At 36.8% G+C, this 17,726-nt stretch overlaps 1 protein-coding gene across 1 annotated transcript in view; it reads left to right on the top strand.

Annotated features, from left to right (window-relative positions):
* The window catches only part of SEMA3C (semaphorin 3C), a 115,263-nt gene that overhangs the window by 50,236 nt on the left and 47,301 nt on the right, over positions 1 to 17,726 (top strand). Inside the window, exons 3-4 of the mRNA XM_056516150.1 lie at positions 14,238 to 14,398; positions 16,707 to 16,769. Of these exons, the coding sequence (XP_056372125.1) occupies positions 14,238 to 14,398; positions 16,707 to 16,769 (224 nt within the window). The remainder of the gene's footprint in view (positions 1 to 14,237; positions 14,399 to 16,706; positions 16,770 to 17,726) is intronic.

The following is a 17,726-nucleotide window of genomic DNA, read 5'->3' as shown; positions in this document are numbered from 1 at the left end:
ATGTTAATACTGGTAATGTGCAGCCTGACATTTACTTGCACGATTATTTTTTGGCATCTGTGCAATCTTCTGATTGCTTCTATGAATAGTGTTTTCAGGACAAATAATGCAGGTTTGCTTTGGTTTAGTGTGCAAGGGGGATACTGGACAGTACCTAATGCTTTTGGGAAATTAATGCAAATGTATTCGAACTGCACATATTTTATTACCCTCCCTTCCTTCTTTCACTTACATTCTGAGATGATAAATCCAAGAAGTTAATTTGTCATGCTCCTGTCTGTGGGATTTTTGTCCTGCTTGGAGGTTTTTGATACAATTACATTTGAGTTCACTACAGTTACAGAGAATTAGCTCTTTTTAATTTCAGTGGCCCAAAGTCAATCATTGAAACAAACAAACCCTTTATTCAACTGTTTTCAGATTTTTTTTACTGTCTGTTATAGTTGTCCCTTGAGGTACCAGGTGAGGCAAGGTTGTGTTTTTATCATATTGAGGAAGTTCAAATTTATCATAACCACGAAATTCTTGTGTCACCATGTAAATATTTAATATCTAGTCTGAGTTAATCATTCAGTCTTCTTTTGTCATCATGAGGGAAAAACAAAGAAGGAACCTGCAGAAGAAGGTTGAAATCAGTAACAAAGGCCCAAGGCTGAAGTACACCACCCTTATCATCTTGTCATGTTTTAAGCCTGAAGAAGTTGATGCATTTTCTGGTAGTGTAGGATTTGTCACCATTTTGTTTGGTATGAGAAACACTGAAGGATGGACTTCTGCATGTACTTTATCTCACAAGTTGTAAATCATTAATCATTTGCTCTGCATTGTTCTACTTCTAGACAAGCATGCACTGATTTGACATGATAAAGGAGCAGGCCATTGACAGGCAGAGAAGTATAACAACAAATTTAATACACCAGTTATGCAGATAACTAAGATGGCATTTAGGTGGGAATTAAGAGCCTAAATCCAGAATATTAATTCAGGAATATACAGCCAAGCTCATATTCAGATATTTTCACAGATGTAAGCTGTGCTATGTGGAATGCCCTGCACAGTTTTCTTAGTTTCTCTTTGAGTTGGCTGCCTAAGGTATATTGACATGCAGAACAAAATAATTTCTCTGCCTAAATTCTTTGGTGAGCGTGATATGCATGGTCAGGCCTTCCCAACCTGCACCAAATGGTCTGTGATAGCTGTAAAAAAAAAAAAAAGACAGAAGGATAATACCTGAAATATTCTTGAAAGTAGCTGGATATTTGTGCTTTCCTCAGTTCTGCCTTAGGGTTGCTGTACCAGGAGAATCTGAGTGGTATTGCCAAACTGAGGATGACATTTCTGAAAATGATTGTTTGTGCTCTAGGACTAGAACCCAAGCAACTGAACTTCTAGAGCATTTCTCACCCTAAGCTCATATTTTAACAATTTTTGAAATTTTACCTGCAGCCAGCTGGTAAATATGATAAATTTGGAGACTTCATTTCTTGCAGTTGTCTGGAAAGTTAAGAACTGATTCTTAATGCTTTGATATTATATTTTATGCCAGTGGTCTCTGTTTGTTTTATTGATGTTGAGAGTTGAACATTCAGAGCAATGCAGTGAAAAGTCAGGTCAACAGACTCTGTTCAGTGACAATAAAAACCAGTGTTTTGTACAGTGTTGTAATTATCAAGGTAATGATATTCACATAGCAAGAGTAGGTTTAATAACTTTTGTGGCACAAATGGAAAAGATCAGTATCACTAGATTATAGTAGTAATATTTAGGCTTTATAATAGACTGCAAACAAAAATTCATAAAAATAAGTTTAAATTATTTATTCTATACCAAATATGCATTTGATGTAAGAGACCCCTTCTTCTAGGAGCTTTCAGTGCCAGTGAACCACCCAGTACCCCAGCATGGAATAGCAACAGAGCCGAGCCAGAGGAGCAGCTATGAGAGATAATCTAACAAAGCTAAAAGTTAGTAGAATAAATGTTAGTTTTTATAACTGATAAACAGTACGCAAAAATACAAAGTTTAAAATATACTGCAAGATGCTATGAAGCTACTTAAGGGAACTAGTCAAAATATGTCTTATATAATAGTGAAAGCCCTATTTAATAAATGCCAGCTAAAAGATATAAACCTGTTGAAAATATTTTTTCATTCAGTGTGAGTTCAAAAGGTCACTGTTTGGCATTCCTCCTCACAGCCAAATCTACTGAAGCTAAAATGCCTTTAGTAAACAAATTCTGATTAAAAGCTATTCAGAATTGTCTGTTTGCTTTGTCACAATCCCATTGTAGATATTTTCTTTCTACAGCAATCACATTCATGACATCTATTTAATGGAGCAAAACTGGATTTTGCATTAAGCAGCATTGCTTTATACAAAAGAGAAACACTAAAGCATGTGTACCTGTAAAATAGAGTGATTTAAATGTATTATGCAATAAGCCTAATGGTAAGCAGGAACTTGAATTAGAATTCTAACTTGAACATAAAAATTCCTTTAATTTGTTTTTTTTTTAACAAACATACATTATCTGAACTTGATAGTAATTCTGAAAGACAGGTAAATGTTGTTATAAACATATAGCAGATGGTTAAACTGACGTAAATGGAGGGTGAGAGGTTTGTTCAAGGTCAGAGAGCAAGTGCCCAGGAGTTCTGACTTATAGTTAGTTCCCTGTTCTGATCATGAAACAAATCTCCTTTGTTCTACATATTTGCACATTACAATTTAAATGAATAGCCATATTATAGTGCTTGTGCTTCCAAAATATAAGTACAGGGCATGCAGAAGAGAAACAATGTATGATTTTTGCCTCTAAATTAATGCAATTTTTGTTTAAGGATCAAGGGCACAGAGTTGTAACTTGCATCACCCTCTGTTACAGTTAGTAGTTTGCTGTAGTGGATGGCAGTGGTTTATTTCTATCCTTTTGTCACTTCCTGTCCTGTACCTGCAGTGTGCAAATTTTAATCTGTCAGGAATCTGAATACCCTTCAGGTTTTGTTTGCTGATAGTCCTTCCTTCCTTGAACCTCCAATTTCTATACTGAACCTGTAGGAGGCTGACATAGTATTTTATCAAGTACATTACTCATCTTGACTCTTCTGCTTTTTTACCTGGAAGCAAAGATTTGTCTTCTTTTTTCTCTTTGCTGTTCTTAAGCAAATCTAAATACACTAATTGCCCAGTTCTGTTAGAGCCTCCCATTATCTGAAAGAGATAGCATTGTAATCATAAAATGTTTCATAACTGAAAGTTGACTATAAACAAGTAGGTTTTATCTATTTTTTTTCTATCTGTGTAAACGCAAACAAGAGAATTCTTATACTTTTTTTCCCACTTTTGGCCAAGTTCTAAATGGTCATTTTGATGAATAAATATGGCAAGTCCAGTTTAAACATGGAGTGAGTGACTGCAGAAGGTTTTTTTATTTTAATGTCTATCCATTCAGATTAAATATAAACATATGCATAAAAGTTATCTCTTAAATCCAAACCAGAGTTTTGGCTGAGCTTATTAAGTCTGAAGCATCTGGACTTTAAACAAACAAACAAATAAACAAACGAAAAATACCTCTTGTTGCATGTGAAATACATTTGAAATAACTTCCCCCAGCTATTTAATTTTCATTTCAAAGGCTTTTTTGTACATTACCAAGTACAATCAAAAAACAACCCGGTCAAATAAGTACCAAACTTTTAGCTTCACTTTACATATGTAAGTCAGAGAGTTTATGTGATGTGTCTAAAGTCAAAAAGCAAAATAGCATAGAGAGGACTCTAATCCACCAGGCTGTGCTCAGCCCACTGAACATGACTTTTATTGTGCACCCAAATACCAGCTGGTGATCACTTGAAGATTGATGGTAGCATGCAGCTCTGGAATGTGCTCCTAAATTCACTCTTTGTGTCAGTCTTCATGGTGCGAAAAAGAGTGAAAAACGTTTGTGTTCTGTGTGTTTAAACAGCAAGTGTGCTGCCCACTGAGCACTGCTGCCTGCAGGCTTGGAGCACTCCTGCTCCCAGGAGCCAGCACTAGGGACAGCCACATCCTCTAAATGACATGAGCAGTGACAGAGCCAAATCGATACAGAAAAAAAATAAGTTTAAATCAAATAATTTCCATTTTGATGTTTAAACAAAAATCCCCCCATGTCTTAATTTAATTCAGCAGCACAAGCAGAAAATACTGATGGTGAAATTAATAATTTCCAGTTGTGTCCAACCACTGAAGTCCTCTGGGAGATGTGGCCAAACCCTGTATTCAATGAAGCAGGTTGTGTCATAACAGTAAATGGAAAAAAATAACAAACCTACAAAAACACTTAATGTGCAATCTGGTGAAACCACATCGCTGTTCCTCCAATGGGATTGAATGCATTTAATATACCAGAAAAATCTGTGTCAAGAGAAAAAAAGAACCAACTGCCTAGACATTTAAGGATAGGCTTGACCTTTGCTTTTCTTCCAAATCAAACTTTCCTTGGCTGCAGAAAGCATCCCAAACACCCACGTCCAGAAAGCAGCTTGCTTCCTGTCAGTGGAGAAGGTTGGGTGGCCTTGCAGCTGCAAAATAAAATTTAATCCAAGAGCTCAAATTAGGCTATGAGGGGTAGTACAGTGGGTACTCTACTAAAGCGTACAGAACAGCAAATAAACATAGGAAAAGGAATTACGAATACTGTGGAAAAGTATTCTATTATTCTAAATGTCTTTAAATAGAAATATGGAAGATTTGGATTAATGCAGTTGTGACACGACCGTGGAATCGAGCGTGGCTGCTGCTTTTGGTGAAATCTGTTATCTCCAGTGTAATGACCCTTCTGGCATCGTGTTGAACTAGGGGTTCATGGAAGGTTCACTGAGCGGGGATGCCATTTGTTGACCTCCAGCTGCTTTGTTTTCTCACATAGTCGAGTGAGAATAAGTGTTTCTTTTATCCTTCCCAGATGTAAAGCAGAGCTTGGTAACTATCTTGACTTGGTATATAGAGGTGATTATCTAATATATAGACAAGAGTATGTAGACACCAGGTATATGCATCCCATTGACATACTGACACTGAGGAAACAAGAAAACAAACCAGAAAAAGGAAGCAGTGGTTTACCTATTTGTGTGTGATACCCCCATGCTACATACTTGTTTGCTTGGTTTTGCTATGGGCAGCTTGGCTGTTTTTATGAGTATCCCACTAAATTAATTTTTTTTTTTTTTGTATAAAAATACTACCCTTTAGTTCAGCAGTCAACTGAAACAAATTTATTACTGTAATTCTTTTGAATGAGAAATATTGCCTCCCAAAGTTCCTTCAGCTCATAACTGGGTGAATTTTACATTGTTTTAATGAAGAATGAATGAAAGCTAAGCACCGGGATTTAGCTTGATCTCTTTATGCCTGATGTTTGCCTTATAGCTAATCCTAATTTGATTAAATTGATAATAATAATAATAATGAAACTGTAACCAAGCCTACATATACTAAATTGCCCTGTTTTGTATAGAGTAGTGGTGAGAAGTGACTGGTGAAGATAGGAACAATATATTTTAAGGAGATCTGTGGATAAAGTAGTGTGGCTAAAGTTGCAGTACAGCTGGTAACATCAATAAAGGCAAGGATTACTGCAGCAAGGGCAATAATGCCAATTGTAGACATACAGAGATTGGCTGAATCTCTGGGGAGGTTACTCTTTGAGGGAGAGAAAGGAATATGTTGGGAATGATTCCTCTGCTTTGCTACAGTGAAGTGGGTTCTTACTTTATTACAGAAGCCATAATGAAATTTTTCAATGGATGAGCTGCATTTTCTCAATGAGTGTTTATTAGCTCTGGTAACAAATAATTCAGCAGCTTAGTGAAAATATGCTCAGAGAGAAAAGGGCTGCATGTGAGCTGATGTTAAGAGCTTTTTCAGTCTGAAGTTAGGAGACTACTATCATACTTTCGTTGTTTGAAGTGTTGATTATTCTGAAACATTTGATAGATCTTCACTACAATTCAGCATCACAGTTGATGGCACATCAGCAAAGATGTATTAACATCTCAAAACTGCACACTTCTACTCCCCAGTTTTAGCTGTCAGTTTTGCAAGAGCCAAATTATGTCTTCACTGTCTACAGTGCATCTGCAAAGTACTCACTTAGACTGAACAGAAAGATAAATTTGCAAAGAAAGACAATTCTAGCATTAAAACAACCTACCTTTCACCCAACCTTACACTCTCCCTGTTCCTCTTTCTGCCTTTCCAATGTCCTAGGATGTCTCTGCTGACATCATGTGACCCATCTGTTTGTTGGGAATAAATAGTCAGGTACTTAAACCTAAGCCTTAAAAAGTTTGCTTTTATCACAAAATAAATAGCCTGAATGAGATGCAGAACTAAAGAAAAGTCCACTCAGACCTTATTCTCCCAGCAGCCAACCCAGTTCTAACTTGGAGACTATCAAAACCTTCAGTCTTAATTAATTTTTTGGGCAGACAATTACAATAATTCACTTCCTTCCATTTCTCATATGTCTCTGTAAATTTTTATCAAGGAGTTTCAGTGTCTGCACACAGTCAGGGGTTTAGCTGTCCAGTTAGTCTAATCACTACGTGGAGTATTTCTCTGTGTGCCTGATCCTCACAGGAAGATGTGCAGCCGTTCTTCCAGTGGTGTGATTGGTGGCCCATTAGAAAAAACTGAAGAGAGAAAACACAAGAGGTTACAATGGAGAGATATACTTCTCCCAGAAGAAGTAAAACTATGTGGAATCTGTCTGACTTCTCCAGGGGTGCAGCTTTTTTTTTTTTCACTCTGTCTCAAAAATAATGTCATACTTGGCAACTGAAAACTTCTCACTCCTGCATCTGGGAAATAAAAACATCCCTAGTGCCAGTGGCAAAGCCACTGTGTGCACCCAGGCTGAGCTTCTGCAGCCTTCAGGCAGTGTGGCAAGGGCTCTCTCATTCTCTCCACGGATTTTGGAAAGCAACCAAAGGGTAAACTCTGTCTAACTGTGCAGACTTTGAAGTATGCAGCTCTTGGAGAGCAGCTTTCATGCTGCAGAGCTGTTGTACACAAGCTTGTTACACACAAGGCTTGGAGAAGATTGGCTCCCATCTGACATGGGTAACTCAGCTGCACTAATCTTAAACCAAACTGGCCTGTCTTTATGGCTCTCCATGCTTGCCAAAGTTGTCCCTCTTGTTTTGCAACCAAAAATGGGATCAAGGCCTGGACAGGATAATAATGAGCAGAAAAGAACCAGGTAATGTTTGAAAAATAGGATATCTGCTGGAAAGTTATCTAGAATGGCAATATTTGTAGCATCTTCTGAAATAAAACATGCAAATTGCATTTATATAAAATTACAACTGCAAACTACTTGCTAACAAAAAGGAAGCCTAGTTTTAAATGTTTTTATTGTGAAATGCCTGTACAGACTTCAGAGGAGTTACTCAAGGTTTACAGTGAGGTAAATGGAGGAATAACCTGAAGATTGAGCCCAGAAGTGTCTACAGCCTAGTGAGACTAGATGGCTGGAGGGTGTGGGTGGTCTTGCAGAATGCTCAATGAAGGAATCTCAGTACGGAATATTTGGCAAGACTTAGGATAGCTGTGTAACTGCAGTTTGAAAAACATTGACACATTTTTCCTCTTTGTTTTGGAGTGGGTTTTCTGTTGTGGAATGTGGTATATGAGTTCACATGACAATGTCTGTGAAAATGAAAAAGAAACCATATCTCTTCTTCATAATTTAAAGCTTCAATAAGGAGACATGGAACATTGTGGGGTGTCTTGGGTTGATAAGTGTGCCACAAAGCCATGTTAATATATTTTGCCACACACGAGTAAGTGGCTTCTCTTCTCATGTGTTCGATTTTACTTAGAAAGCACATTCCTTCTGCACAAAACTGGCAGCTGCCCACACCTCAGAGGATCTGCCCCTCCTTTTTTCTTCAAAGTGCTAAATAAAAGATGAAAAATTCTGTTACAGATTTCAGTAATTTTAATAAAACATCACTCTGTCATGAATTTCCTTTTGGTACAACTTTTTAAAAGGCACAATGTTAAAAGCCAATTAATACTCCATCACAATTTTTTTGAAGTCTGTGAGTTACCAGGATTTTAGGAGTTTTGTGTATCTTGCAAATTGTAAAAAAAAAAAAAAAAAAAAAAAAAAAAAAGCAATCTCCATGTACTGACATATGTGAACGCTCTGCTTAAGGTCAACTGTTAACTGGTATGTCTTTTCCTATCAACACATGGTCCCCTTCACAAAGAGCTATTGAGTGTTTTAGTGCTCCTAATGTATATGTTGAGCTGCTCAAGGTGACAAATTGTTCTTCAGACATGCTAGAGCCACCTCTGGGCCTGATTCTCCAAAGACTTCCCCTTCGTGCTCTGATTTCCCTTTATAAAAGACTGCACTATCTCAATCCAGTAATGTTTAAATTCCAATCTCAACTCATGTAGCAAATACAACCACAAGTATTCAAGGTGTATATTTAAACCAGATCATATTTAGATATCATTGACATTTCCTTGTTATTTACTCTCATTTCAAATGCAGCAATTAAGTTTCTTTCTACCTGGTTATACATTTTAGCTCTGGGCAAAAAAGAGGGTTCTGTTTCAGCCTGTACTGTGAACCCTCTTCTTCTCTCTCATTCAAATGATCTTGTTAATTAGTTAGCCCGTGATTTTATGAGCACTTGTTAATCTATTTTCTCCCCTTTCATTTGCTCTTTTTTTTTTTTTTAATAAAAATGAAATTAAACCCTATTCAGATGGATTCAGAAGGAAGCACACATGCACATCTGTGATTTCTAGTTCTTATGAAGCTATTACCTTCTATATAAAAAGCCAGATTTCATTGTAACAGAATTAAAGAAAAGAGTAAAAACTCTCATTCATGAAGAAGAGATAAAGAAAAGGTCAGAGGTCCACCTGAGCATTTTTACTTTTGGTTAAGGCACACAAGGGACTGACCAGTAGCACATCTGGCTACTTATGTCTCTTTGGCAAGATGACTGTGTCCCCTTTCATGGGATTCATGAGAATGGCTGAGGGATGGGTTTTAGTTTGAACTCTGCATGAGCAGTGGCAAAATGCTTCAGCAGCTCCCTGATCTCAACCCCTTAAGCAGAAGGAATCAATACATGGATCTTTAAAGAAAGGAATATTGACAGGGCAAAGGTGACTCATTCTGAAGTTTTGAAAAGGAATATTCTGGCTTTACTTGATCTCTTTCCATACATAAAATTGGAAAAGTAGTCAGTGGTGTTCTCAGACTTGCAGTATCATAGAAGACTATTTTCACAAGTACTGTGTAAACTGTAAAAATTATAGATTTCTTTCTTCCATGTCTTTACACTAAAAAACTTAAAAATTAAGCAAAAAAAAAAATTACAATTGTTAGATTCTTATGAAATCTCATACCATTTAACTAAATCTTTTCCAGTTGTTTCTGCTAAAATGTTATGAAACAGAGAGATTTGTAAATACAAAGTAGAAATGAAAATATTTAAACTAAAATAAAACAGACCTTTTCTTCTGGCTGAAGTTTTTTGGTTTGGGGTTTTTTTTAATTATTTTTGGTAACTTTGCAAATACCTCAGATTTCACTGACATGCTTGAAATAGATAACTATTCCATTCAATGGTAGCTACATTATGCATAGTGTCTATATGTCCAAATAACTTTTTCACCTGTTTAAACATGACCCAAAAGGGGACCATTTCCATTTGATGTTATAAGCAAAAACATTGTTGTTATTAAGTATTTATTTCTAGTGACAAAAAAAGGAAGAAAGGGGAAAAAAAAAAGAAAATTGGTGTCATTCCAGTTCCTAGAAGGTGAGATTTTACATTGCAGTCTCTCATTTGGCATGGGGTGGCATATTTGTTGGCACAAACTCAAGGCTTAATGAGGCTTAAGAGAGTTTTACAGCCTCTATAACCAGAGGCTGACATTGAGCTTGCTGCTGGATGTACACAAGGAGTGTGATTTGTGCACCCCCTCCCCATGAGAATGTGAAATGAAGCAGCACTGTATTGCTGACTTCCACATCACTAAGGCTACATAAAATCCATGCCAATTTGGGCAGCAGAGGTTCCCTGGGGAGATGAGCCCATCTTCCTGGAAAGCTGTGTTTGCACCCTTCACTCTGGAGCTGTGTGTGAATGGTTTGCTCTGCTTTACTCCCTGCTTCTTCCTGAGGCACAGACACCAAATTCTGCTTTGGCTCTGGACTTCCCCATAAACAGCCTTCTGAGACTGAATCCCTGTGCCAGCAGGAGAGAGGAGGAAAGCATTTTATTTCTTGCACTCTCCACAGAGAATCCTGAATTAAAAGCTTGACAGACCATCCTAGGCTTGCTCAAGGAAGCCCTGCTAGGCTGGATATCCAAGGATGGTAGAGTGCAGGCATGATGGTCATAGTTTATCCACAGTTTATCACTGGATGAATTCAGTGCTTTGAACTTGGGCTAGGCATGCTTGCATGCCATGGCTGTAGCTTACCAAACCCTGCAACATAAAGATAATTCTTGATTATGTTGAAATCATTCCTGATTATTTTGGATGTTTAGTAATGTGTGGGTTTATGAGTATGCAAAAAGGAAGTTATATTTTGTGAAGGTCCTGCTAAAAATGTCATAAATTTCAGTAACAAATGTATCAAGTATCCTTATGAGATGTCAACCAAGGAAGTCACTTAGGGTCTTGCCTCTGCATATTGGAGATTGTTATATTCCTTACTCTTGGAGAGACAGTCTGTTTTCAACATTGTGCTACCAGTGAGTTTGAATTAAGGAGTGATGAAAATTTGAGGATGAGTGATTAAATAAGGCATTCAGAGGAGTACCTGATGGATCTAGCTCATTTATCCTTATGCAGCCTGGACAATTTGGTTATAATAGACTGTGTGTAATAACACCTCCCTGGATACTCTGTCTCTATTATATTCTAATAGCTGAAATTATTTTGTTCTGGCCAGCATAGTTAGGTTTGTTAAAAAGGTTTTTGTGATGTCAGTAATAGATATTACACAAATAATTTATTATTTCTTCTATGAGAACATGAATTTCTAGAAATAATATTTTTTTGTGGAGGACTAGAGTGATAATTAAAGAGTAGGACTTAAACTGTCTAATTGTCAGTAAGCTGTGCACTGTGAACAGAGAAAACCTCCAGTCAATGGAATCTCCAAAACCTGCAGTTCAATAATAAATGTTATTCTGGAAAGAGAATTCACTGAAGCGTTTATTTTTTCATTAAAGCAACCTGTCCTCTAAGATCAGATTTCTTACAGTAGGGATCAAGTTGGTATTGGTTTTATCCCCAAGGATAAGCAGAATTCACCAACTGATGAAGAAAAACTACAAGCAAAGATTATTTCTGTATAATTAAGGATGAAAGTTACTTGTATATTGTTTTGTTGTCAAATAAAATTTTTAATATTTAGAGAGCTGTCAGTAGCATCATACTCTGTATAGGTTTTTCTGCTTTCAATATTTGGTTGAATTCTCAAAGCATGGAATAGAATTGCTCTGAATGCCTGTAAATGTCTAGTTAATTTTTTGGCAAAAACTGAGAGAGATGAAAAGGAAGGTGAAAGACCATACAAGCATCTTTGCAGCCACTGCCTTCTCCAAGCAACAACAACCAGATAGTAAATCTTAAAAAAAAATCAAATTTTCTTGGGTGATTGTGTGGTAAATTTTGCTGAATGAAAATAAAATTTGATTACTTCTAAATTTCTTCCCTACTTGCTTGAGTAGGCCAGAGAATGTAATATAAATAAGAGAATGTAAGCTTCAGCATTAAAAGAAATAAACCAAATAAATCAATGTGAGAGTATTTGTTTCACAGCTTTCCTTCCTCTTATGAATGGTGTTGAATTTCCTTAGTGTAGTAACCTGACATGAGGTGTTCTGCTCATCAGCAGCTTGATGGAAGCAGATTACCTTTCAGGAGCCTTGGAAAGAATAATACCATTTCATAGAGATTAAAATTCCAAGGAAATAATGGATTTTGATAAATGAGAGTTGTGGAAATCTGTTGCTGTTTTTGTCTCTTGTTTAAAAGCAATCATCATGATTATCACGATTATCTTTTACATCAGCCATGGTGTTTTCATTGTCAACCACTGTCAGTCAGTGGGGCAGTAAAGGGGGAACATGATGTTGTGCAATCACTGGGCTCACATTTATCTGCTGCTGTGTGGGAAACCCTCCCAGTTCATCTCTGCTTTCCTGGTAGATCAGTTGTACAGTTAGGAGAAGGTTCAGTTTCACCTTAGCCAAAGTTATGGTAAAGTTAATAATGCCCCAGGAAAAAGGGTGAGCAGAGTGTCTGAGACTGGTTGTGAGGATTTCAGAGAGCCAAAGGCACTGGGTGTTAATGGCACTGTGCTGGGAGTGTCCAGGTGCCTGGGACAATCCCAGCTGAAAGCTTACAGCAAGGATTTCTTTAAAGTGAAGAAAAAACATGGATTTTTGATGTACTAAAGAAAGACTTCTGGAAGTACTGTGAACAATTTTCATATACACTTAACAAGTTCTTTTTCTGTTTTTAAGCCCAGATTGTAAATCTTTATTGTATATTTATCTGTTGTCAAGGAACAGGATAAGTACTATTTGGCTTCTTTTTATATTACCATGAATAAATGCACTCAGCTCCTGAAAGCTGTCTCAAATATCAGTTAATCAAAACACAATTATATTTCAGTAACTGGGGATGTTTTTCATCTTCCTATGAAACTGTTTAACGATGATAAAAAATTAATTGGAGTTATATATCATATTTATCAATGCAAATTATATTCTGATAAGTGTTCTTTCATCATTGAAATATCATTGAAAATCATATCTCTACTAGAAAGGTGTGAATCCTAGGGCTTCAACTTTTGCCTGCTATTAAAAATGTCTCTCCAAGTGCTTGGAAAAAAGTTTGCTTTCAGCTAAATATGTGTTTTGCAGAAGGTGCATACTTTAGGCACAGTTCTTTTAGTGCAATTTTTTTTTAATAGAGCACATATACAAAAGTATTTCTGTTTTAAGAGTTTTGTTTTGTAAAATATCAGTAGCTTTTGACAACTAATTTTGTATAAGACATTTACTGTTTCCCGTAGGGAAAGAATGAGCAAAAAACTTTGCTTTAAAAAACCTTAGAAAAAGTGACAGGCTGTACTGTCCCAGACAACGTTTGCAACTGAAAACTGTGGACTCAGATCTTAAATTTATGAATAAACATTACAGCAGAGCTTCTTTTTCATAAGTACTGTATATTTGCCACCCTTTTAGAGTCACAGGGAACACAATTCAATCCTAATACTCATAAAGAAAGAAAGCATAATTATATGTTAAATATTTTTAAAAAGACAAATTGATTATTAAGGCTTTATTTTTCCACTCTCAGCTCTTGAGAGTTCTCTTCTGTTACTACTGAAAAGTAAAACAATCTGAATGGGGGCCAAAATATATTGGCCAAGCAAAGATGGGAAGCCTGAGCTTTCTTGAGGGCAGCAAGTAATCCTCATATTGCAGTTGCTTATGCTATTCATGTAACAAGCCTGATCCTGCACTGCTGAGATCAAAGGATGTTTTCACTTCACTTTGTTGAAGAAAGTTTTATATAGAAAAATAGAGGTCCTTCTACACTTCTGTTAGTTTGGTCCAAGCCTGTAAACAAATAACCAAATGAACAGACAGATTTAGGCTTGACTGAATAATTTCATTTTCTTTTAAGTAAGCCACGCATGGTGATGAAGAACAAAGTAAAATTTGACCTTGAAAATGGTAAAAACCTATTCTTTGTGAAGCCTCCTGTTAGGAAAAGGAAGTAAAATGTTCTTACATAGTTTTCATTGATCTTGTGGATTTTCTGCAGTCATAAACTTCAAAATGTATTGAACACATTGATTAATTTAATAAATTATCTTCCTTAAAAGCCAGAGCTGTAAATAATAATATCCATTAAAATAAGAATTAATTAGATGAATGAATAACAGCACTGCCTGCTTTTTATGAGCTTTGTCTATCTACTTAATGTACAGAATAATTGTATTCAAACTGGGAAAAGAAAATTTGTTTTGCCTCAGCAATTGTATTGTTATTGAGTGTCCAGTGAGGCTTTTTCTTCCCTCTCTGACCCCATTTGTGTCCAAAGATGTCTTTATTTAGGAAGAAATGCAGTTGAGAAGCAAGAAACGTGAGTGAACTGCTTTACTATGCTACTGTCTTTGCTATTTCAGAGCTGCAAGAAACTAAGACCTCTGAGTATCACAGGATATCCCACAGTCCCCTGGATTACAGGATATTGTTGATGGATGAAGATCAGGATCGGATCTATGTGGGGAGTAAAGATCATATTCTGTCTCTGAATATTAACAATATAAGCCAAGACCCCCTCAGTGTAAGTTTTATTTTGAGAGTCTGAGGTTGCTTTACTCCATGCCTTTCCTTTTAAGACAAAAAGAAAGTATTTGATTATTTTGCATGGAAGTTCATGCCCACACCTTACTCAGTTTTCAGTCCTTCTTTTATGTGTAATGCAGATGGAGCTATACACTGTTCCTCAAACAATGTTTAAAATTGACCTATTTACTAATTTTGAAGCAATATTCTGCTTGACCTGACCTCACAAGGAAAATCTCTGTGGTTTGATGCTTTCCACCTCTCTCCAAATAAGATAGCTCAGAGATGCACTTCTAGAAGAATCCTGGAGGAAGAATAAGATATACACTATCATTCTCAGGCCACATAGGAAAAAAGCAAGGATAGAGTTGTCCTTTACCTTATACTACATTTTTTAATGTTTTGTGCTCTGGACCCTAATCACTGGACTATTTTCCAATCTCTTGTTATATCTGAATCAGCCTTTGCCCTTCAGTTGGGTAGCTGAGACACTTTATTTGGGGTTTTTGGGCACCATGACCCACATCTACTCCTTGACACCTCCTCTTTTCTGGCTTCCCTCACTTACTGAGATGGTGTTTCCAAGGACTTTGTGTTCCCTCACCAAATAATAGTAGGCAACCTCAGTGTGAAAATAATACCATTATCAAGTGCTTACAGATTCCTCTCTTGTATCCAAAGCCAGTTGAAATTCAGCCTCTCTGCTTTTGAAATAGTTGACCTGCAAAAGTACTTGTGTGCCCAGAAGCTTGGCTGTTAAACCATTACCTGTCTACAGGCTTTGTCTTGCCTGTCTTTAGACTATCACAGCTACTACCCTGCCTGGAAGTGTACCATAGGGTGTACCAAATCCATCAGTCCTGCAGTCTGTGGGCTTTATCACTGTTCCTCAGAAGGACTGAGGATACCCGGCTTGCAGCAGGGAAGATAAATGCCTTGCTTAAGAGACAAGGCTTTTAATGTGTCAGGGGAGAGAGGGGCCCTGCCAGAGAGTGATTGAGCACAGTTAAATTAGGCTTTGCTCTGAATCACCCTCTGGACATGCCTGTCCACCTGAATTGATTGTTCAGGGAGCCCGGGGAGGCTCATTCTAACTTACACATTTAAATTAAGTGCCTCTCATTCAGTGGTGTGAATGCATCCTTCCCTCCTCCTAATGGTACCCAAATCTCCCTCTGAAATGGGGCTGCCTTCTGGGATCTGAAATGCCTTCTGTGACCTTTTTTGCTAATTTCCATCTCTCAGTGACCCCGTAGCCCTGGTCTGGCAGGAGCTGTGCCCCAGCAGAGCATACTCCCTCCTGTTCTTGGCAGGTTGGATTTAATCCTGTGCTGAGTTTGGTTAGATAGGAGGGCCTCTGTTACATGAAATATTTTCTGCAGTATAAAGCTGTGAGGCATTTCAACAGCTCATGTAGGTCTGGAGAAACAACAATAAAAAAAATCAACAGAAAGGAAAAACACAGAAAGCTTTCTGGCAGTGAATGTGATCACCCAGTATTAGGCTCAGAATGAATCTCTGCAATTCCACACAGTGTTTCCATTTGTTTATTTAACAACAGATTTACTTTGCTGATCTTATATATCAGTAGAAATCCAACATACATATACATTCATATCCACAATTCTACATATATATGTGTATGTGTGTATATATATACACAGAGATCTTTTAATAGTATTGTTTATGTTATCTTGAGGCTAAATGTTATCAGGCTCTGTCACTTACTAGATTTCTAGGGATAAATTTGTAATGGATGTCTTTCCTATTTCAAAATCAAAATAAATAATGGAAGAAGCTCAAAATATTTACAGTTTGAGATATGCAGATAAACATTCAGACATGGAGGTATTTCTTGAAAAACTGAAAGAAATCTATGTGAAATCTTGAGATTTCAAATAGGTTTTATCATAATCTAGCCAAACCTTTGATGATAAAATTGAAAAAAGAGAACCCTCTTTCAGTATTTATGTCTTCTGGTTCCTAGTGTGAATAATTTCAACAAGTTCAATAAAAGTAAAAAAGTAAAGATGGGTAGTAATTTAGGCAATAGTGGTGAAAAATCTCTCTTACTTGGAAGAAACAGATAAATTTATTAATTTACCTTAAAAATATGTAAGAAACTTGGACCTTGATTTTGTTTAGTGCATGCTAAGACAGTTTTATTTATCAACAAAAATCCTTTTTATCCTTATAATCAAAGTGTAAATTTTATCTAAATATTAATCTACTAGTGTAAGTAGTGAAATTTATTTTTTTAATTATGTAATATATATACTACTTGAATAATACTTCTTTCCTTACAGATTTTCTGGCCAGCATCAGCAAACAAGGTTGAAGAGTGCAAAATGGCTGGCAAGGATCCTACAGTAAGTTATAATCCACATGCACACACACACACACACACAAATTAGGTACTTGGCAATAAAGTAAGAGCACCTTGAGTGCAGCCAAAGCAAAATGAAAGAAGTGTTTGTTTTTCTTTTGAAATGCTTTGCAAGCCAATCTATAAAGTGAAATTCTGGAAAATCAGACGATGTAAACAGAATGCACCTTCAGACTCGGGCAGATGGGAGAAGATACACAGTGTCCATTTCCTCAACTTTTTTGGTTGTTATTAATCAAACCAGGTTATAGTAATTTTCCAGATACGTCCTGGGGTGATGCTGAACAGCCTGTTGAGTGGCTCCTTGGAAGTTCTCTGGCTGGCTGCTCCCCCAGGACACTCTGAAGGTTGGTGGTGCCCACTGTCTGCAGTCTTCAGATCCCAGTTGTGCACCAGTCTTCAGATGATGTTGTATGGTGCTGGCTCCTGCTGAACCAGAAATATGAATGCCTTTAAAAGTAAATAAACCAGTGTGGTCTGCTAAACAAGGATTAACTCTATGGTTTTCATGAAGAGGACTGATGGCACAGTTTCCAACCCTGTGCTCATAAAACATATGCAGTTCTTGCTGTCTGGGGTGAGGTTTGGACGATTGAATATGAAAGCAGTTTTGGGATCTGGGTAAGAAAAAATATTCATTAAGAAATCTGTTTTCAACCTAAAGTGCATTAACGCTAGATCATAGTAAAAAACGAAAGAGTTAGAGAAAAAAGGGAAGGAGAAAACTGTAAATCCAATACTGTGAACTGTGTGGCCCTTTAGCATTCTGTTTTAATTTTCATGCTGATTTGAAGATGTTACTGTAGGTCTTCAATACAAAGCAACAATTGACTGCAAACTTCAGTTTAAAGTTTTGGAAATAAATTGTTTATACAAAGAGGTAAAAGAATTTGATATTTGGACTTGCTTTCTTGATAATTATCTCCATTTATGTTGAGCA

The sequence above is a fragment of the Oenanthe melanoleuca genome, chromosome 1A (genome assembly GCF_029582105.1).
Source record: "Oenanthe melanoleuca isolate GR-GAL-2019-014 chromosome 1A, OMel1.0, whole genome shotgun sequence".
NCBI classification, from domain to species: domain Eukaryota; kingdom Metazoa; phylum Chordata; class Aves; order Passeriformes; family Muscicapidae; genus Oenanthe; species Oenanthe melanoleuca.
The sequence above is the reverse complement of the archived record's forward strand: the minus strand, read 5'-3'. Positions and strand labels throughout refer to the sequence as shown.